Below are 22,785 nucleotides of genomic sequence, written 5' to 3' on the forward strand. Positions count from 1 at the left end.
AGTAGATTGGGCCTTCAGGGACAGGGCTTCCTTTGGTTCCACTGTCCTGAAGAATATTCTCCTGTGAGCCACCCAAGAAGATGGTGCTTGGGACACTATCTCATCAATATAAATGAAGGCGAGATAGGACAACTTCACAAAGATGTTGTGTACCTACCATAACGTTCCATATGAGTTGCTAGTCTCCCCTTCATTATGTCCCACCCTCCAGCCCCCATCCAGGCTTCTTAAGGAACGAGAACCTGAGGTGAGGCATGGCTGTACTGTGACCTTTCTCTAGTGTATTCTGTGCTGTTGGGTCTATTAGGAGTTGACATACAACATTGTTGCAGCAAACAAGATCTAAGGGAAGCACCAGTGCATCATGGGATAGGGAATGAGACACAAGCTGGTTGAAGACTTCAAGCTTTTGTATTTGGCCAAGTCGGAGCCGAGGAATGGCTCCTAACCCCCTTCAATAAGAATGAAGGCGAGATGAATAACTCCCATGGAACGTTATGGTAGTAACTTCTTTGTTTGTGTGTTGACTATATTTGTCTTTCATAAGGCTGTGGAGGATAGGACTGTAGGCAACTATCTGTTGGTGAAACAGTTGCTTAATGGGTTCTTCTTTCTTCTTGGAAGTTTACCTTTCCTACTTGGGACATGAACAAGTTGGATCAAGCAGTGGTCACACATGCCTGTCAGTCATGCAGTTCATCAGCTTTGAAGTTCTTCCTCTAGAAAGTGTTTTTCTTGTCTGTCATCTCTGCCCACAGGATCTCTGAGCTTCTGGTTCTTATCCTTAGGGAAATGTCAGGTATGTCCAACTTATCTGTGTCTCTTAGGACCAGCAAATGTTTCCTTCTCAGAATTTTGTCAGAACAGTCTTTTAAACCAGTAAATTCATGTCCTTGTTTTCTATGTAGCAGTAAAAACAAGGTGGTTATACAATTGTTGTCATTCTGAATATATGCTGCCAGCTCAAAGTCTACCTGCAACAGAGTGCATGACTTTAGGGAAAAAGGAATAAGTACTTCCTTCTCTGTTCCGGTAAGAGAGGTATGACCATTGTCAAGTAAACAATTGAGAAATGTATTATAAACTGATTTATTATCCACAGTAGCATGGCTGATTTCTATTTGGGAAATGCTACTGCTAAAGATCATTCCTTGAAGAGTCATAGCTACTTTTGAAGTTGCTTTCAAAAATATTTCTGTTATGGAAATCTGTGCTGTGGTTTAACACGTTTGCCAAACATTATTGTTTTCACTGTTTGTCAGAGCTGGGCCTCATTTGGTACCTTGGTACTTGAGGACAGTCTTCTGAACTGTTATTTTAAACTGTTTACAGACTTCTTTCACTGTGCGAGTTTTTGTTTGGGATTCAGCCTTTAGTTAGACACACTGATGATGGTTCTTGATGTTTGGTATGATAAATGTTTTCCATCTGTAGTTGCTGCTCTGAGAGGACCATCAATGTTGGGTCTCTGGTTTCTCATCGTCCTCCTAACTTGGATGGTCATGGTGTTGCAGTTTCTCTTTAAGTCATGCAAGCTCGTAACTTTTTATACTTATAGAATGTGTACATCTCTCAACTATTCATGTTTTTTTTATTTTCTTGATTTGCAGTAAGTGTGCACTAACTATAGGGGATGAACCTTTTGGCTTACTGTTAAGCATAATTTCCTAGAGTGTGGTGTGATGTCACAGCATATTGCCAGTGTAGGAAATGTGTGGCTTTAAGCGCAAAATCTCCTAATTAAAAATGCTTAATTAGATTGGAAAGATGGAAAAACCCAGCTGTTGTTCCAGTGAGAATGGTATTCTTGTAGAGCAGTTGATGATAAAACTGCATCTGCTTGGCAATTTGCAAAATCATTTTAAAGATGGTGGCAAAATAACTGTTGGAGTTGGCAGTGGGGCAAATGTTAAAACTATTAGATGGAATTTGATAATATGTCATCTAAATGTATTTTAAATGTAGGAAAACATGTAAAACGCCAACAGTCAATAACTAGCTGAGAGTTGTGTACTAGGCAGTAATAACTAAAAGACAAAATGAGTCAAGAAAGTCTTTCTACTATCAGTTTATCCAGGCTGCTAAAGGGCATCGTGTTTTTTGCCTGTCTTTTAATTGTATACCAGAGATATGGGACCAATTTGTACTACTAAATGTGTGCTCTTCAACCAAAATTCCCTAGAAACAGAACTGACTTGTTATAGCCATTATTAGACTTGTGTTATATTTATTTTATGTTGGATATGTTTTAATGACATTTTTAAATCTGTACTTCTCTCTCATTTAACTCTTTTCTAGGATCTCAGCAGTTTGCTGTATTTTGTATGTTCAAGATAGGAACAGAGATCTGTGACACTGAGATGGCAGTTGTCGATAAAACTGTAACTGACATCTGCTTTGACACTGTAGCAGTATTGTAAGTACTTTACATTTAGCCTTTTTTAAATTTTAATTCATCTGAAAAAAAAAAAAAAATCAGGAGTCTAGCTAGTTGGTTGATTTAGAAGTTTTGGCCCTGATCAAACCTCAGGTGACCTTGGTTGGATTAACAACGCAATACCAGGAAGGACAAGCTAGTCAGTGTTGGGACTAACTGAGCAATGTTTTCTTGCTCTTCTTGGCCTGGAGGGAGTTGCAGGAATCCTGCCATAGGATACCCATTTTGCTGTTGCATTAGGGAACATGGCGGGGGGTGGGGGGGTGGAGGTATGAACCTGCTAAGAAATGCTTAGTAGTCTAACTGGTATAATGAATATGAGGAAACTTGCATCTGTATTAGCTCTGATAGTGGGAACTGCCTAATGCTTTCCAGTCAATAAGGAGGTATGAACACTTGTGTAATATTTGAAACCCATTGGAGTGATAGCCATGGTCCCAGGCTCTTCCCTCCAACTTCACATGCTCTAGAATGCCAGGAACTGGAGGGAATGAAGGATTTTAGAAGATGAGGGCTTTGGTCTTTCAGGAATGTGATGCAAAAATTATTTAAAATAAACAAAGCAAACCTGAATCATTCACCGTACTCAGTAGTTTTAACGCTTCTGTACTTTTTCCCTCATTACAGCAATGAAGCTGGACCAGAATTTGAGTTGAAACTAGAGGTGTACAGCTGCTGTTTTGATGAAGACTCTCCCATGATTAACACACCTAAGAAGCTGGTCAAAAAATTGGGAGCTTCCCTTGGTAAATCTTCTGGAAAGAAACTCGTGTCACAACTAGATGGAGCAGAAGCAGAATCATTCTTTCTACCCAGCACCATGGCAAGGTAAGATATTACTAAGATGTACAAGCAGACTCATTAAAAGTCATTCTTCGTTTTTGTACCTCCTTAAAGATGAGTATTTGAGTAACCTTATTCAAGTTATCTTTGAAACTTACTTTACTGAACCTTTTAAGTGTCCTCTATATGCAATCACTTGAGAAATATGTCTTCTGGAAGAAGATCAGGGGATTTGATAGTAAGTTTTACATTTACAGTAAACCATCAAGACAGAAGCCTGTTAAAATTACTTGGCAAATACAGCTTGCATCTGTTGCCAAGTCCTCCCCGTTACACAGTGCACCATTTCTTGCTGCAACTCTCCAGTTCTTTCATCCTCCAACGTCTGGCAAGGTAGTAAAGATGTAGCCCCAGGCTGTGATTTGAATAGTTATATTTATTTTTACATGTTCATTTTCTTCTAATTATGTGTACAGCCCTTTTGTCTCTCATCCTGTGATACTGTTTTTGGTGCATTCAGGAAGAAGTGTCTTCATTTTTTCTACATTTCTTCTCCTTATCACTTTTGTGCTTGGGTCATGTTACACAAAACTCATCACTACGAGTCCCATTTCTAGTAAATGTTTTTGTAGAGGCAAACCAGCAGGTTTTCAAAACAGGTATTCAAAGTGCCTTCATTGTTTGGGACCATAATACAGTGCTTCTAATTGTTCGTGCTGCATTTGTTTCAACTACTTTGTGAAATGGTATCGTAGGAAAGAATTACAGGTAGTTTTTCTAACATCTTTGGTGCTTTCTTCCTTTGAGTTGAGTACTCGTGCATCTGTGCTCCATATGACATTCTCTGCTCCTTCCTTAAAAAGAAAAGCATACGTCTGAGGAACGTGGAGAGAAGGGAACCTCAACATGCTGCTTTAGAAACAAATCTGAATTTGATCTCATCTTTAAGCAAAAGTCAGATGACAAAGTTTTTAGTGGGAAGTCTGACTCAGATGCTTCAGTTGTGCCTTATTCACTTTCAGGAAAAGGTGAATATGTGTTATCACCAAGCTGTTTGACAAAATAATAGTAAAGAAGCAAGCTGAGCAAACTGAAGTTAGAATCATTAACAGAAGTGGAGTCTAATGTGGGACAATGGACCACTGAGACACTCATTCTTTTCCCAGCTCAAATATGTTCCTTTCCACTTCCTGTGTATATATTTCTGTACTTACCCTGGTGGATTATGATTTGCTGGAAGAAGCTCTGAAGAGTTTTAACAGTTAAACTCTTCAGTGCCTGACCAACTTGGGCTTTAATGGTCCTGAGGTTGTCTGAGTTGGTTGTCTTTCCTCCCCTTAGGGTCAGATCACCATGGCTTGGCTGATTTCAGCTCTGACTTCTACCTTGGTTTCTTCGACTCTGGCTGCAATGGACCAAAGTGGGCCCCGGAGCCAAAACATTAAGGCAGGGATGTTTGTGTTGTGTTGGATTCCTGTTTTAGGGTCATCTATCCTGCCTGCGACTTTTACTCTAGATAGCCTGGCTCCAGTCTTGGTGTCAGGCCAACCTGGAGTGGCCAGTGAAGTCCACTGTGTCCTTGTGATCTTTGAATCCTATGTCCTCCGGCTTCAGGCAGCCTTCTTCAGTTTCTGCCTTTGAAGTAGTGGAGAGGATGTTCTCCAACCGGAAGGACTTGTCAGGTAGAACCAGTGTCTCCACCCCCTTTCGAAGTCTGTACTTGTGGAGATGCTTCAACCTGCTCTGGGACAGTTCAACTTGGGGTGGTCTTGAGTGTGCCTTTCTTTTAGGGTCTCTGGCCTCTTCCATTCCCTGCCCCAGACTCTCCAGATTGGTGAGTTTCTGGCAGATAGTGCAAGAGGAAACACCTGGACTCTCCTGAAAAGTCTCTCACAAAGGATACTGACCTTGAAGGAGAAGGATCCTCAAAATGTCTCTGCTAGGATGCCTCAATTGGTGGTCTTTTGGAACTGCTTCACCTGCAAGGGAGCTGGACTGCTGAAGCCGTGTCTCCAGAGGAGTTGGTATTTTTGGAGGCCTTTTGGGTGGGACCATCCACGTTCTGGGTGGTCCCCATTCTGAATGTCCTTATTGACCTGGTGTCCTGGAGGATGTGAAAGGAGCCCTGACGTGGTGGAACCAATCCCTAAGAAGCTAGACAAGATTCTTGCCCTCCCAAGGACTGGCAACACTGGAGTAAAGGTCGAGCCATGGATGCAGTTCTGGTGGCAGCAACTACTAAAAGGATATCTCGGAAGAGAGTTCCCTGGTTCACCCCTAAACGGGGAATCTCAGGCATTGCATGGATTGGAGAAGCGATACTACTACTCAGCCACATTTGCATTGAGGGCATTGAACTATCTCACTCAGTTGAGCAGACTTCAGAGTGACATTGTGTTGGAAGTGTCAAGGGCAGTTGAAGCTCGCCAGACTCTTGAGTCTCAGAAGACTTTGTGGAGTCTCGGATGTCCACTTTGTAGTATGTTGCTAATGTGTCTGCTGTCTAATGTTGCTGACAGTATGTCTTGAGCCACTAACACAGGCACTGCCATGCAACACCACGCTTGGATGAAGTTGTACAATTTTGCAGACTGCCTCAGGATTTCCTTTTATTAATGCCCTCTTTGATGGGTTTTCTCTTTTTGTGCCTAAGGACATTTTGACTAGAAGTGAGCAGGACTGGAAGACTGTCTGTTGTGACAGTATGTTTTACTACCCCTATTGTAACCAAAAGGGGAAATTGTCCCCTTTTTTGCACAGCAGTCTTTACAGGATGCTACTTCTATTGGTTCCCCCCATGGCAGGGAGGGCCAACCACAACGTACACCACATCACTGCAGGGTTGGTCTGCTGAATCCGGGGTTTCACAGAGCCTTCTCCAGGAAGTCCTTTCAGTGACCCTGAAGGGTTTCCTGACTGTCTGTCTCGGAGGCAGTTGGGGGGTCATTTGGCTATATATATCCAAAAACTTGGGAGGCTATCAACTCAAGATGAATGGATCTTGGGTCCTATCCAGAGGCTGTACAACTCCATTTTTAGAAAATCCAAATGTAAATCCCAAGCATCTCCCACATTTACCATCCTATCAGAGAAAGAATATGGCCATCAAAATACAAAAGCTGATACAAAATAGTCATCCAAGAGGTCCCACCAGGCCAACACAGATCTGGGGTCTATTCAATGTTCTTTTTGGTTCCAAAGAAGAACATGGACCTCAGGCCAGTTTTGGATTTGAGCATCTTGAATTGTTTTGTAAAGCAGACTCCATTCCAAATGGTCATGGTGTAGTCTATTCTACCTGTCTTGAGAGACTACTATGACTGTATAAAAATTGTGAGATGTTCCAGGAGGTTTCTGTTCTTCCAGCTGGGAGTCAATAATTACAGGTTTAGAGTGCTGCCCTGTGGTCTGACCACCGACCCCTGGGTCTTACCACGTGCATGGCAGTCTGACTCAGGATGCACACGTATCAGGTCTTTCCTTTCCTTTCTTGAATGATTGGCTCCCAACTGTCTCCATGAGAGCATAGTCAGTCAGAGCCAGAGACATCTTACTCCAGCTGTACAGCTCCTTGGGAATCTGAGTCAGCTTCCAGAAGTCTAGCCTTTTCCCTGTGCAGTCAGTAGACTTCATAAGTTGCTACTTTTGACAGTTTCTTAGATTGCAAGGTTTCAGTCTGCAGAGTGTTAGGCTTGCGGGGTCTAGCTCTTTTGTTACTCTGTTGCTCAAAACCTTCAGCTTATCTTGTTCTAAAACTCTTGGGGCACATGGTGGCTGCCATCTGCTTGGTTCCTCTAATGACGTACTGCATGAGGGTCTTATCTGACACATCCAATGGAGTTCCCCTTTGTATTGACAAAGGTCTGTAGGAATCAAATCGGGTGGTGGTTGAAGTCTCCATTGAGGTCCACCAGGAGACCCTTTGTGCTTCCCCCTTCTCTGGACATGGTCACATTGGATGCCTCTCTTCTTTGCTGGGGGGACATTTCAAAGGGAGGACTGTCCATGGTACCTGTTTGATACAGAGGCTAATCTTCACATCAGTGTCTTGAAGATGAAGGCACTCCTCTTCGCTTTGCAGGCTTTTTCTGACTTTCTTCCCAAGTGTGTGGTTTTAGTTCAAACCAACATGTCTGTGATATGTTATCTGAACAAAGAGGGGGGAGAATCTGTTCCTACCCTCTTTGCCAAGAGGACATGAGAATCTGGCAGAGGGTTATTTCATCTCATTGATTTCTAGTTGTAAAATACATCCCGGGGAGATCCATCATATTGGCAGATCGTTCAAGCAGGAACATTCTTTCCACACTATTGATCACTGAATCTGAGAGTCACTGCTTGGATTTTTCGGCGCTGAGGCACTGTGTTGCAGTCTGCTTGCATTCCCATCCAACCTCAAGTGCAGCAGCTATTATAACTTAGTCCCTCCTCTGGGACAGTCACCCAGGATCAACTTTCCCTCCTTCCTATCTCGGTGTTATGGTGAGCCTCTTAATCATGGGATGATCGAGTTGAAGAGGTGTTTTTTCCTGCTTTGAGTCCTTAGTTTTCTCTCTCTGATATTGAGCGTTGTCAGTTTGGGTGGTGATATTAAAAATTAGATTTTAAATTCACCTTTGGATAGAGATTTACTGTTTGGCTCCTCTGCAGAGCAGGTGATCAAAAAGTGTAATGAAAGGGGCAAGCTGACCCAGGCCTTAATTACTCTAATGGCTTCTTTAGCCGGACTTCATATGAAGAAAAGCCAGTAGTTCCTTAAGTCTGTGTGGACTCAACGCCAGCATCCTTTGCCCTTTCCTGTGTTAGTTTGGGCATTGACAAGAAAGAACTCCTATGGTGGACAAATTGGATTCATCTAAATGTAGGTCTTCCTCTTTCTCCTTCCACTCCCGTTCAAACTGCAGCAACAGACGCATCAGACTTTGCATGGGGACTGCTTTCTAAAAGAGTCAAAGTTTAGGGCATTTCTGATCCCCATTTCATGAAGGAACATATCAGTGTCAAAGAAATGATGGTCCTAATAAGTGCTTTAAAAACCTTAAATCAGCTGTGGACTCCAGGGATCTATTGGTGATTACAGATCTCGCCACAGTTACATGGTACATACGTTCACAGACCATTACTAGGTTTTAATCCTAGCCAAATTTTTCCATTGGTATTTAACAAGCTAAATTTCCCACAGTCTATATAAGGATAAATACTTGTTTAGTTGGGTTTATGTGGAAGGTCATTTAAAAGCTGTCTCTGTTCATTAGGGATATTGGTGCTAGTCCAGAGTAAAATTCACTATCCATTGATCCAAGCAGTGTTTGAATACCGTCATGAACAAATTCTGCCTTGCGAGTATGGGAAGCCTGTTCCAGAGAAAGAGGGGTAATCTCTGAAACACATACTTGTCCCTTTAACATATTCTATTTTTACTGCAGGAATAAATTGTCAGACCACATTGCAGAGTACTAAGAGTTTATCCCTTTTATCCACAGCTCCTTTTTCCTCATTTGTACACATTAGGTTGGGGTGTCGCATGAAGTGACAATCATTTAGAGACAACAGTCATACTGCTGCTGCTGTTCCAACCACTGAGTTTGAGAGGATATCATCAAGCAGAATTAGAATATGACTTGAGAAATACAAGGCAATACCTTGAAGCATAGAATTCCCCAGCTAATTCAAACAGCTTCTAAACTATAAAAATGTGATCAAATGTGGATATGATATCACTAAGGCCTGCCACTTAATTTCTCCAAATCTTTTGGGTTTCTAATACCATGATAGGAATGGACCGCATTCCTAAGTCAAAGTATGATTAAAGTTTGTGAAATTAGTAGTTTGTCGTTGATGTTGGCCAAAAGTGCTCTTCACAGCACCTGCAATGTGCCCAGAATAGACTCCTCCTGCAGTTCATACGGAGTTATATATATCGGTAGCGTATCTTAATATGACTAGATTCTTTGAGACCCATTGCTCCTACTACTATTCAGACTGTCTGGGTATCCTCTTTCCTCATTGCCATCTTTTCTGTCTGTAAATCCTGGTATTTTATAACTCTGTCTCTCTGTACGTAAGACAGTATAACCACTGGGTGTATTAATTTCAGTGATTAGTGCTACTTCTGTCTTCTTTTCATGGACTGCTATATCGTTTTTTTCTCGCATCTATTTTTTTGAACTGTTGGTAATGGGTATTCCCATGTGATATTAACTTCTTAATTCTCTATAATGCTTTGTGGTTCATGTTTCCAATACTTCTCAGCTACTTCAGTATTGTAATGTTTGCAGAATCCCCAATGCAACAGTCCTGTCACATTATTATGCCTTTCAGTATACAGGCCCTCTGCCATTAGTGTATCATACCCAACAACAAGATGTGCGACTGTTTCCATTTCGGTTTTACAGAACCTGAACTTGTCTGTTTGTACAAGTTCAAGGTTTAAGTCCTAGCTTCTCTTGTGTCCTTTCCTTTGTCTGTTACAAATTGAAGGAATAGACTGCAAACTGGATCTGATGAGTTGGGGAGAGAATAGAGCATTATAGGTAGAAAGAGAGCTTAAGAATTGGATGTGAAGTCTTTGGTATGTAGCCAGGTCAGATCTGAGGGTCGGATCTGAACCCATCTACGAGGAAGAATGAAAATGGAAAGCACAGATGCCAAGTTATGGTAAGTGACTTCTAATTTGGCAAGGCTGCTGCTGATGTAAGTCCCCTCAGGATAAGGTCAAGGCTTTACAGGAACTTAAACATGTTTACTTCTCCTGTGCCTAAATTTCAGAGAAACTATGCCATTAAGCCAGTCTTTGTTCGCAGGCAATCTCGCACTCCTCCTAAGGTTAAAAAGGTTGGCAAGCAGGCTCCTGTTGTGAGGAATACTCAGACTTCTGTGCCTCAAAAGTTTCCTTTTCTTGATAAATGAGGTGCTATCTGAATGTCCTATTCTATCCAGCCACTTTCCTATTTCTCTTTGCCTATCTGTCATTCTCTTCCTGTTTGGCAAAAGATTACTCAGGATTTCTGGGTTTTATCCATTATCTGCCAGGGGTATTTCATGGTCTGGAAATCTCTTCCCCCTTTATGGGAATTCCTCATCTCCCTCAGGAACAGCTGTCCTTCTTTCCAGGGATTCTTAGAGATCTTTTGACTCTGGGTACTATTCAAGAGGTGGCTGTGTTTTAAAGGGGGAGGGGGTTTTACTCCAGGATTTTTCTAGTGCCCAGGAAAGAGTGTACCTGGAGACCAATTATAGACCTCTCACATCTTAACACTTTTCTGAAAGTGCCCTCTTTTTGAATGTTGTCCCTTCAGATTCTTCTCATGCTTTTGCTTCCTCAGGCTTTTATGGTGTCTCTGGATCTCAAAGATGCTCATCTCTGTATCCCTATTCATCCCCTTTTCAGGACGTTTACATTTCTGTGTTGCTTTCTGTCATTTTCCGTTCTCTGCTTTGCCCTTTCTACTGCCCCAGGGGTATTCACCAAATGCCTCGCTGCTGTGATTACTTGTTGCAGTCTTCAGGGGATCCAAGTCTCTCTCTACTTGGACAACCTCCTGTTTCAAGCATCATCTCCGGAGAGCTTATTGCAAAATATTCATTTTTCCATTTCCCTTCTGCAAAGCTTTGGAGTTCACAGTAAACTTCAAATAATCTTTTCTGACTGCTTCTCAGCACCATGTTTTTCTGGGATGCAGGATCCAGACTATGCCTATTCTCTCATCCCTGCCTCCGCCCAAGGCCTCAACACACATAGCCTGTTTTCAAACTCTTTTTTTTTTCCTCTTTTTTTTTTCCCCTCTTGCCTCTGTAACACCCCAGGTATTTCAGAGAGCGCTGGGGTTCATGGCCTCCACCATTCCTATGCTCCCTCTGGCCAGTCCCCACATGAGAAAGTTTCAATGGCTTCTGAAGCCAGTATGGCTTCAACGTGGACATCCCCTCAAATTCGTCTTTTCCCAAGAAGGAACTTTAGTGGTGGATTCAGCAGTTCTCTAAATCCAGAGGTCCCTTTTCCATCTCCCTGTTCCCTCTCAGGAGCTGTTCACAGACACCTCAGACGTGGGATGCGAAGCAGCTTTTGGCTCCCTAAAACTGCAATGGGTTTGGTCACCTCTTCAACAGAGTCAGTGTCAGAGATCAGACCTGTTATGCTGGCTGTTGAGGCTTTTTAATCCTCCCTCTTTCCTGGGACCACTCAAGGTGTTTACAGACTGCCACAATGATGTGGTATGTAAACAAATGAGGGTGGGGGCGGGAGACGAGATCTTGTCTTCTTTGCCTGTTGGCACTCCTGGTGTGGGAACTTGCTATCCATTATCAAGTGACTCTTCAGGCAGTTTACATTCCCTCGGATCAAAATATTATGGCAGAAACTCTAAGCATGTCCTTAACTCAGTCCCATGAAGGGATGCTTCACAAGAATGTGTTTCTGGACACTGCCCATCAGTGGGGTACTCTTCAAATAGTTCTTTTTGCCTCCACTCTGAACAGACAACATCCTCTGGTTTGAAAAGTAGATTCTCTCTCTCTTTTTCTTGGAAGGGGATGTTTCTTTGTTTTCTTTCCCCTCATTCCAAAAGTCCTGTCCAAAATTCAACAGGATGCTCCCAAAATCTTGTTGGCGACTCCCTATTGGCAGAGACAGCATTGGTTCCCCACTTCTGCATTTAGTCAAGGGCAATCACAAGTTACTTCACAGAGTGGACCTTCTTGCACAAGACGAGAGATGTCTCGTCTATCCCTACCTGTCCAATCTACTGACACTGTGGGTGATATGATTTTGATTTCACAGATGCCTATTTTCTGAGGACGTTCTCTTGGTCCAGCAGGGTCTATATCACCAAATCGAAAAGTCATGTAATCGAATGGCATTTCACATTGAACTGCCGTTCATCGAGGTGTTTATAGTGAGATTGTGGTACAGTGAAGATTGGAAAATTTCCTGACTGTAGTGTGGTCTCGAAGTTGGTATATATAATTAATGGTGGTCTCGAAGTTGGTATATATAATTAATGGTGGGCACAACCCCCCACAAGAGCAACTTCGATTAACATCATTTCTGTGTAAATGCCGTTCAATTACCAGTCTTTTCAATAAGAACATATAAACCCGGTCCTGCAGGAGGCCAGGAAACCCAATATTAGGAAATCCTACTTATCCAAATGGAAGAGGTTTTCTGTTTGGTGTTTTTCGTAATCTGAATCCATTTTTTTTGGATGTTCCTTTGGTTCTTTCTTATTTGTGTGAATTGCTCAATGCCGGATTAGCTTATTCTTCTGTTAAGGCCCACTTATCAGCTACCTCTGCTTGTCTGACTTTATCTCCCCCTTTAACTTCTAGATTTGAAGATAAACAATGCCTTACAGTCGTCCTTCATATTAGGCCTCCCAGGAGGCCTTTTCCTCCTCCTTGGTTTCGTAATTTTGTTTTGGAAAAATTGTCTTGGGCTCCTTTTGAGCCTATACCTTCAGCTTCCTTGCAACATTGCTCTTGGAAGAATGTACTTTGTTAGCCTTTACTTGTGCCAGATAGGTGTCTGAGCTTCAAGACCTAATGGCTTGTCCTCCTGTTTTGGTGTTAAAGATGAAGTGTCCTTGCGTACTAATCCTCCGTCTATGCCGAAAGTGGTGAATGAGTGGTCTCTTAGCCACTCTATTCATTTGCCCACTTTCTTTTTCCGTCTCCGCAATCTGCCAGTGAGAAGGTCCTGCACACACTGGATGTTAATAGAGAACTCCTATTTTATTTGGGTAAGTCAGACTTTTTGTAAATCTGATCAGCTCTTTGTTTCCTTTCACCCCAGGTCCTTAGGATTGGCTGTGTCCAAGCAAACGGTTTCTTCTTGGATTTCTAAAGCCATTTCTGTTTACTCCTTTCATGGTAAGAGCCTTCCTTCTTGTGTTAAGACTCATTCTACTAAAGCTATGGATTTTTTGGTGCTTTTTTCAAGGGTTTGGATACTAACTCTATTCTTGGGGCAGCTACCTGGACTTCTCTGCATACATTTACCAAGCACTACAGTTTGGATGGAATTTCTACAGCCAGAGCTGATTTTGCTAGGGCCATCCTTCATGGCTTCCTAGAGAGGTCTGTTTGTCCTTCCTTCTCCCTGAGCTTTGGCACTCTTTCCTATTGTAAATAATACTACAACAGTGAAATGGAAGTACATAGTATAGTTTTGTAAAATCTTACCATAGTGGTACAAGTTCATAGGTGTTTACTAGGCTAGCAACAACATGGGCCTTTTTAAGCCTAGCCACGCATCCCAAATCTCTGACAAGTTCTGCTACCCTTGATAAGTGTAACCATGGGCCTGGGAGATGAACCATTTACAGGTTACCTGCGTCCATTAGAGAAATAGATGTCAAAAAAGGGGTGAATTTCCAGTTTGACATGCAGGTTGTCCAAGTTGCACTTGGACTGGGTTAGGGAAGAACTCTGCTTCACATGGATAAGGGTGCCTGTTCCATAGACTGGATAGTCTCTGGGATACATGCCCATCTCTCCAGCAAGTCCTATTTATATCAATGGCAAGGTTTAAGCCTTTAGAATAGGTAATTTTGGTGCTGTTTGTTTGGTGGATATGCAGGAGGTCCATCACAGTGGGGTCTGACAGTGCCCTGTATGCCAGGCATAGCTCTCCCCTCAAAAGCCTGTAGGAGACAGAATACAGGGATAGGGCCTTCAGGTGGCCTGCATAGGACATTTTACTTATGCCCTGTATTCTTTTAGTGAAGAACCTCTGTGGATGTTTCAGTTGTTGGATGTGCCTGGTTAGGTACATACCAAAGGGGGGCACAGTACTCAATGGCAGGTCTGATGAATGCCGAATACAGTGAAGCAATGACTTCCTTGGACTTAGATGCCATACATTTGTTTTAAAGTTGTGAAACATAGAATGATGTCCTCACCACTGTAGGCACGTGATGGTCAAAGGCTAGATTAGTATCTGTGTGTGTTCCCAAGTCCCTGACTACTGGGTAAACTCTAAGGGTGTGTTGTCAGTATGATAGTTACCAGGGATGGATGACTTCCCAAAGGATACTATTATGCATTTTTTGGCATTTAGTTTTAGTCCATGGCTCTGACACCAGTTGTTTGTCTGTGTCAGCCTCTCCTGGAGAGAACAGCAGTGTCAGTGTGAGATTCAGTGACGGCTCCTAATTTGCAGTCATCTGCAAATATAGGTAGATGTCCTTCTCTTCACTGTTGTAGTATTCACTCCCTCTGTCTGCCCGCTGGTCCATTTCTCTTCTGGTTGTACTGATTACTTCTCTTTTCCTTGGACTGGTGTTCCTATTGGGACTCGGTTCAGAGGATGGTACGTCTAGACTTCACCTTTATGCCCTACGGTACATGAGCATGCATATGACATACAGTGCACCTAAATGCAACCTAAAGGCTTTGATATAGTGGCCGGATGTTGGGCTGTCCTTGGCAGGGGGTCCCTATTGTAAAGAATACTGCAACAGTGAAGAGATGGACATCTACCGTTGTGGTAAGATTTTACACAACTGTACTGTCCTTTGTTATGGCTTATCTGCAAAGTGGTTTGCCGTTATTTCGTGGACTCTGTAATGTAATTATCAGTGTAGGTTGTATCTTGTACATTTATTGGGATACTGTCAAAGGCTTTTTTGTAATACCATATTTAGAGCCTTCCCATTTTTACAGTTTTCCAACAGTAAATGATCCTTTGTTCATATAACTTTCTTTTGTTACTCTTTTGTTCTACTGCCATGATTTATTTTTATTCTAAACAACGATAAATCCTTTTGGCGTCAATTCCAGCATATACTTAGTACATTGTTGGAAGATAAGTTATTCTGTAGGTTTTTTTAAGACAGCTTGCAGGTTCACACTTAAACAGGAGCATAATTTTTCCTGTTAAACAGGTTGGTGTCTGTCTGGGATGTGCATATAAGTACTTCTTACTCAGGGCTAATCTTCGGACCACAGGGTTTCCAGTTAGGAGCTGCTCTTAATTTTGTTACAATTTCTCTAGCCTTTACTTCATTAAATTTAATTTCCTGTATTTTTTTTAATTTCTTACTGTTTCTTTTACTTCTACTCATTCAGCATGTTTATGTTCCACAGGGTCTTCATAGATATTTCTCCAAAATGTGTGTTTCTTTTTTTTGGAAGTGCTTCTCTTCCTTTTGCTTTAACTTTTTTGGATCATCGATAAATTGCTTATTTTGTACTTTTTCCAAGTTTTTCTGCCTGTGCTGATACCTTTAGCTTATTGATGGCAATAGTATACAATAAATTCTGGTATGTTGTGATAGTGTGCATTGCTTTTATCACGTATTTCTTTGTAAGTATTTTTGGTTATCTGTTCCCTCTTCTATAGTCTTCTCACAGTGACACTTCTTGTCTTAACTACATTATAGTTTCTCTATTTTGATTTTTTCCATTCCTTTCCTTTATCGGCATATGTTTTTGTGCTAAGACTATCTGTTCCTAATTTAGCTGCACAGTAATGTATCCTATTTGCATCTGTTATATCACATGAATTTCTGTTAATATTCTTGATTACTGTTTCATTTATTTTATCAGATTGCTAACATTGAGTCTTGACTTTCTGTATCTTAATGTGTTTCTCATCTGTATTAAATCAAGCAATTCTTCACTTGGATCATTTTCTTCAAAACTGAGGGCACATTATTTGTTGTTTCCTGTGTGCATTCTGTAGAAAGTTCCAGAACATCTTCTTGTGACATACTCCGTTCAGCTGCATCCTGCATCATCTATTGCTCTTTCTTGTGGGAACTCCCTGGCCTATCAGTCCACAACATTGACTGCAACAGAGCTGCCACTATTTCCTGCTCTTTCCCTTGCTGTGCAACTCCAACTATGCATTTGTACTGACCTCCTGCTGAAGGCCCCAGAGTACCTTCATGTGGCAATTGCTCAGATGCTTCCTGCTCCACGTTTCTCCTTACTCTGGGGACTCATTGTTCCATCATGCTGTGACATAACCTGTGTTAGACTTTCTACACTAAATCCTTCCCTTCCCAGGTAATCCATAACTTCAGTTTCCATTTCTTTTTATTTCTACATTACTAATCCTCTTTTCTACTTTCCCCTTTATGATCATATTTTTGCAGTATAAAGTTTTCTTTGTCTAGGTGCCTTTGCCAGTATTTCTTTTCAAATGTCTTTAGAGCTGTTTTTTATATTGATTACTTTTGGCTTTCTCCTTTGCCTAAATATTGCACCATATCAGATCCTTTCTTTCTCATGCCCATCTTTCTTTTTTATACCTTTCAAAATTCTCCAGGTTTTGTTCTTTATATTTTTGCATTTCCTCTGTCTCTTCTTTTTCCAAATGGCCCAAAGTGTCTTGGTCTATATAATGTTTTTCACAGATATTTCTTATTAATTAATAGAAATTTGCATTTAAAGATTTTGCAGTTTTTCTTCGAATATTTTTCTTTCCTGTAATTTCTCTCTCGACCTTTTTGAATATCTTCAGTCTGAGATTTCTGGGATTCTTGCATAATCGTAGCAATACATCATTTTTCTTGTCCTCAGTAGTCCACTCTGTCATCTCCATGGCTCTTTTTTTGCCTATCAATTTTGTGTTTTTGTGGACCACTACTTCCTTGTACAACAGGGTGGCCATTCTCCCCCTGAGTCTGGCCTTTCCCCATTGTAGAAATGTTTCCTTGTCTTGAGGAGTCTACACTGTCATTTTTTCCCATCCTGGCATCAGTGTGCATATCAGGATTGGCAGTTTTTTTTATTCTGGTACTTGCACCACCCAGCTTTTTTAAACTTTGTTCTGTCCATGATATATGCTGTATAAAATAGTCTATATATCAGTGTTGACTTGGTGAGATTTAATAAAACAGGGTCCACATCGTGAAGGTTCTTACCAAGACCTGAGGATGAATTCAGTTCCAGCAATACTACTCCATTTTGCTATCTGATTTTTATCATCTGTCTATTCTTTTTTAATTTCTCCATATCTTTTGGGTTTCTAATACCATGATGGGGATGGACTCCATTCCTAAGTGTGTGAAATTAGTAATGTTTCAATCTTTGTCAGCCAGAAGTGCTCTTCGCAGCACCCACAAAGTGTGCCCAGTGATTCCTCTTGCAATTCGTACAGAGTTACATGTATCGGTAATGTATCTAAATATGACCGTAAATTCTTTTTTATAAGACCTGTTGCTCCTACTACTGTTGGAACTGTCTGGGTATCTTTATTACACATTGTTGTCGTTACTGCATGCAAATCCTGATAATTTATGACTGTCTCATTGTACACAAGACACTGTAGTCACTGGGTGTAGTGATTTCAATGCTACTTTTGTCTTCTTTTCATGGACCACTATATCTGGTTTTCTTGCATCTATCTTTTGAACTGTTGGTAAAGGGTGATACCATGTGGTATAGACTTCATTTCCTATGATGCTATGTGGCTCATTTTTCCAGCGTTTTTCAGCTACTTCAATATTGTAATGTTTGCGCAATCCTCAGTGCAACAGTCTTGCCACATTATTAGGCTTCAGTATACAGTCCTTCTCCCATTAGTATGTCACAACCAGCAACAAGGTGTTCAACTGTTTCCAATTCTGTTTTACAAAATCTACATTTGTCTGTTTCTCCCACATGTTCAATGGACTTTGTAAACCAATGTGTACGTAGTCCACTATCTTGGGCCGCCAACATTAACCTTTCATCTTTTGGTTTGAATTCACTTCTTAACCATTCCTGCATTTGACCCTTACCAACATGAACTTGTTTCAGGAGTTTTCTATACTTATACTATACTTAACTATGTTTATGCATTTTCCACATTTTTTGCCTTCTCATCTGATCCTTATATTCTTTCTTTTGTTAACCATTCCTGCATTTGACCCTTACCAACATGAACTTGTTTCAGGAGTTTTCTATACTTATACTATACTTAACTATGTTTATGCATTTTCCACATTTTTTGCCTTCTCATCTGATCCTTATATTCTTTCTTTTGTTTTTTTGGCACATTAAGTTGTTGCCTGATTTTTGTCAACTTCTGGTTTAATTTCCATTCCCACTTGACGCAGATATACTTCTGCTAGACTAAGCAGGGAAGTCTTCTTAGATATTTTCTCCTAATGTTTCACAAACTTTCACTTTGTTTGGGTCTTGTGAGGTCGGCAGATATGTATGCATTCCCACGATTGCAGATCTATACATGTAATCGATTTCAAGGAAGCCCATACCTCCTTCGGAACAGGGAATATATAATCTTGGTATGTAATGATTTTTAGAAATCATTTGATGTGCATGAAACATCCTTCTTGTTTTCATATCTAATCTATCCAACACCTTTTGGGGCCAGTCAGTCACTCCAAAACTGTTAAGTTAGGACAGGGAGAGCAAATTGGTTTATAGCTTGAACTTTGTTCTTAGATATCAGTGTTGTTTTCAGGATTAATTTAAGTCTTCTAAAATATTCCTTATTGAGTTTTATTCGCATTTGTTCATGTTTTATTGTTGATCCTTCATCAGTTCCCAAATACTTATACACTCCCTCTTGCCTAAGTTCTTTTATATCACATTCTTGTCCCAAACTGATGTTTTCTTGGTGCTGCAGCTTTCCTGCTTTAAAGGTTGCTTTTGCAAGACCAAAAGACATATCTTCTGAAAATGTTTTAACTACTTGCGGTTGTGCTTTCAGTTCCTCATCTGATGACTTGAATCATCGACAAAAGAGAAGATAAGTCTTTACACTTTTGTTGCTTTCTGAGAGCCATATTACAGCCATGATCTAATCTGTTAAGCAGACAACTTAATGGATTCAGTGCAAGACAAAAGAGCAGCAGTGACAGTCACCCTGGAATATACCCCTTTGGATTTTTATCCCTGGAATGATGATAATTTGTATTTTATCATGGCTTAACTGCAAAGTGGTTTGCCACTGTTTCATGGTCGCTGTGATGTAGTTTATGAATGCAGGGAGTATCTTACACATCTGTAAGCACTCTCTTATTCATGAATGTGGGATGCTGTCAAATGCTTTTTATAGTCTATCCATGCCATACTTACATTCTTCCCCTTTTTAAAGTTCTCTACTATGACTTTATTTACCAACAAATGATGCTTTGCTCCATATAACTTTCTCTTTTACCCTTTTGTTCTGTTGCCACAATTGAATTTTCTTCTAAATGACTATAAACTCTGTTGGGATCCATTCTGGTGTATAGTTTATACATCATCGGAACGCACGTTATTCTGTAGTTTTTAGGTTAGTTAGCTTGCAGGTTCACTCTTTAGTAGGAGCATTGCTTTTCCTGTTAGCCAGGCTGGTGTCTGTTCGGGGTGCACATATAAATTGATGTCTTTCTATTCTCATGTTGCAGTATTCTGTACTCTTGGTTTTCCTCCTCTTGCTACCCGAATGTTCATCCAGTCTTCAAAAGTTTGGAGTCACTGCAAGTTGCGTTAGGAAGTCTGATGTGGCTGGACAAATGTGGGCCATAAAAGTGACGTCTGCACGCACCATACCTCAGGACTTCTCTGCCGCCATTCGAATATCAGCTGCTCCTCCACAATCTTAAGATAAGTACCCCATTGGGAACCTTTATTTGTGTCATTGCATGATGCTGCTTGTTCAAGTCATTCAGAAAGGGTAAGTGCAAGTGCGGCCATCAGATTCCCCACAAGGATGCCCACGAGCTCTTTCTCTCTTGCTTAGGGCCGACACATTACCATAAGGCATGCACCATTTGGCAGGCCTTCATCCCGAAAACTCTTGCATAGCAGACTCCACGCTTTGAATATATATATATCTAGAATCAGCGCCTCAAACTGCTAATGTTGGCATGGAGGGGATGTCTGATCTGCCCCTCGAGCCACCCAAAAAAAAGGCCAAGACTCTAAGGCCTGCAACTGTTGCTGTGCCTGTGCCTTCTAACATTCATCCTGGGGCCAACATCGACCTTGACGAACAGTCGGTCGCCGCGTTTGAGTACAGCTGGTACCAGTGTGGATGCCATAGAATCCTGCGGAGGCCCTGAAGACATCTGTGTCTGCCGATGGGGAACTCTGGCTTACATCGGCCAACTGGGCGGATCCTTCCATTCTTATTTGCCATCAGACCGTAGACCTACTCCTGTACAGACACCTGCAAGCTTTCCTTCAAGAAAAGAGAAAACATGCATCTCCTTCCGGGGAAAACCAACCAGATTGGTAGACTTGCTCACACAGTCCCTGCATGTATGGCCTTAAGACCTACTTCTACTGTAACCTCACCAGTACCTCCACCTTTGCTGAGCCCTAGGTCCCAAGCTTTAGACCCTCCCCAGGTGGTAGAGGAGGAATCTTCTGAGTCTTCCTCAGAATATTCCCTCTCTTATGCTTCCCATCTCCCCTCTCCTCTCGGCTACGCTTCCCCAGAGGAAGAATCAGCTGAAGCAGACTTTCCAGCAGAAGATATCACCTTTGGGGAAACCATTGCTATGATGAGGGAGCACTTTAAATGGGATTCATCTGAGATGGCAGAGGTACAGAAAAGGTACTATGATCTTCTCCAGATGAATTCCCCTGCCCCCTCAGCTATTCCGCCAGTATTGCCAGCATTCCTTGATGCTTCAGTGCAGCTTCCCTGAAACCTGACTCTGAGCCCCCCCTGCTCCATGCAGACCTGATAAATTTAGCTGTCTCAGGGACTTTACAATCTCCACTGATAAGGCTTCTAAACTCCTTCCTTCCTCCTTCCTGCTTATGGACAAAGACAGCAAAGCTAAGGAATGTTTGTGGGGAAAAAGGTGTACGCATCTTCTACCCTGGCATTCAGGTCTATCAATTATCAGACCCATATGTCCAATTATACCCTAGCTTTTTTAGGAAAAGTCTCCAAGTAGCTGTCTGACATCCCTGATTCTACAGCCAAAGTTCAACTGTCCAGTCTTATTTCTTTGACCTCCCAAGTCACTAGACACTCCATAAGGTGCTTCTATGATGCTGCTGAGGCACCAGCTAGGGTGCTGCTATGATGCTGCTGAGGCCTCAGCTAGATCTGCTTCATCATCATCTGCCCTTAAAAGATATCTGTGGCTACGACTACACCCACTACCAGATGATATAAGGGAAAAAGTACTTGATGCACCTTTAGACAATTCAGCTGTCTTTAGCTCCAAAGTTGCAAATCTTTTTAAGACTCTGCAACAAAAGGGGAAGGAGCTACAGGACTTGAAACATTTGTTTGTATCTCCTGTCCCCAAGTTTCAAGGGAATTATCCCTCAAAAACCCAATTTATTAGGAAGCGCTCAGCACCTGCTACCGCTTCATGACCCAGGAAGGTAGCGAGGAAACAGTCAACTCCCACCAGACCTTCACAACCAGAGCAACAAAGCCTCAGTTTCAAGACAGGGCAGGTAGTCTTTGATTATCTGCCATTCTTGAATCCAACACCCCCCCCCCTTCCCTCTGTCCCTCTTTCACCAAGGCCCTCTCACTGTCTCCAAATGTGGAGACACATCACTACAGACAAGTGGGTCCTTTCCATAATAGAAAGGGGGTACTTCATGACTTGGATCACCCCCCCTCCCCCAAAGATCAGCTTCCTTTTCTTCAAGTTGTTTTGAATGATCTCATGCCCCACGGCACCATTGAGCATGTCCCACAGACAGCATGGGGAAAAGGTTTCTATTCAAGACTCTCTAGTACCAAGAAAAGAGGGGTCCCTGGAGACCAATCCCGGATCTCTCCTATCTAAACAGTTTACTGAAAGTGCCCACCTTCTGGATGCACACATTGCAAACACTTTTTCCCCTGATCTTGCCTCTGGTTCATGGCCATCTTGGACATCAAGGATGTCTCCCTCCACATACCCATAAGGCCCAATTTCAAAAGATACCTACATTTCTCTGTGGTTTCTTCTCACTGTAAATTCTTGGCTTTGCCCTTTGGACTCTCTACAGCTCCGTGGGTATTCACCAAGTGCCTGGCTCCAGTGATAGCCTACTGCAGGACTCGGGGAATTCAGATTTTCTCTTACCTGAATGACCTGCTCATCCAGGCGGATTGCAAATAATCCCACCAGTTTCATTTGCAGAAAACACTCTTCCCCCCCTGCAGGTTCTGGGGTTCCAGATAAATTATCCCAAGTTCTCCTGACCCCCACCCAGGATCTTGTCTTCCTCGGGTGCAGGGTTCAGGCACACATCACAAAGACTTTCCTAGCACCTCAAAAGGTGGAAAATTTAACACAGTACCTGCTCTTGGTACTGCAGACCAAAGAAATGACTGCCAGGCAGTACTTTAGGGTCCTGGGCCACATGGCTTCAACCGTTCCCATGTTACCATTGGCAAGGCTCCACATGAGGAAACTTCAATGGTATCCAAGATCCACTTGGACTCAACACTCTCATCCTCTGGAATACAAAATTCCCATACTACCTGCCTCAAAAAAAGAGATTCAATGGTGGTTGATTCAGGTGAACCACAACCCGGGTCTGACTTTGCAACCCTCCCTGCCAATGCACGAAAAGTACAGACTCTTCAAACCATGGTTAGGGAGCAACATTGGGAACCCTAAAAGTCCAGGGCACCTGGCCAGAATCTCACAAATATGAGGACA

The 22,785-nt window shown here is 41.9% G+C and overlaps 1 protein-coding gene across 1 annotated transcript in view; it reads left to right on the plus strand.

Annotated features, from left to right (window-relative positions):
* The window catches only part of RTKN2 (rhotekin 2), a 746,431-nt gene that overhangs the window by 265,707 nt on the left and 457,939 nt on the right, over nt 1-22,785 (plus strand). Inside the window, exons 5-6 of the mRNA XM_044055605.1 lie at nt 2,299-2,416; nt 3,065-3,265. Coding sequence (XP_043911540.1) covers nt 2,299-2,416; nt 3,065-3,265 — 319 coding nt within the window. The remainder of the gene's footprint in view (nt 1-2,298; nt 2,417-3,064; nt 3,266-22,785) is intronic.

This window comes from Protopterus annectens, chromosome 14.part0 (assembly GCF_019279795.1).
Source record: "Protopterus annectens isolate FY-2018-M chromosome 14.part0, PAN1.0, whole genome shotgun sequence".
In the NCBI taxonomy this organism is placed as follows: domain Eukaryota; kingdom Metazoa; phylum Chordata; order Ceratodontiformes; family Protopteridae; genus Protopterus; species Protopterus annectens.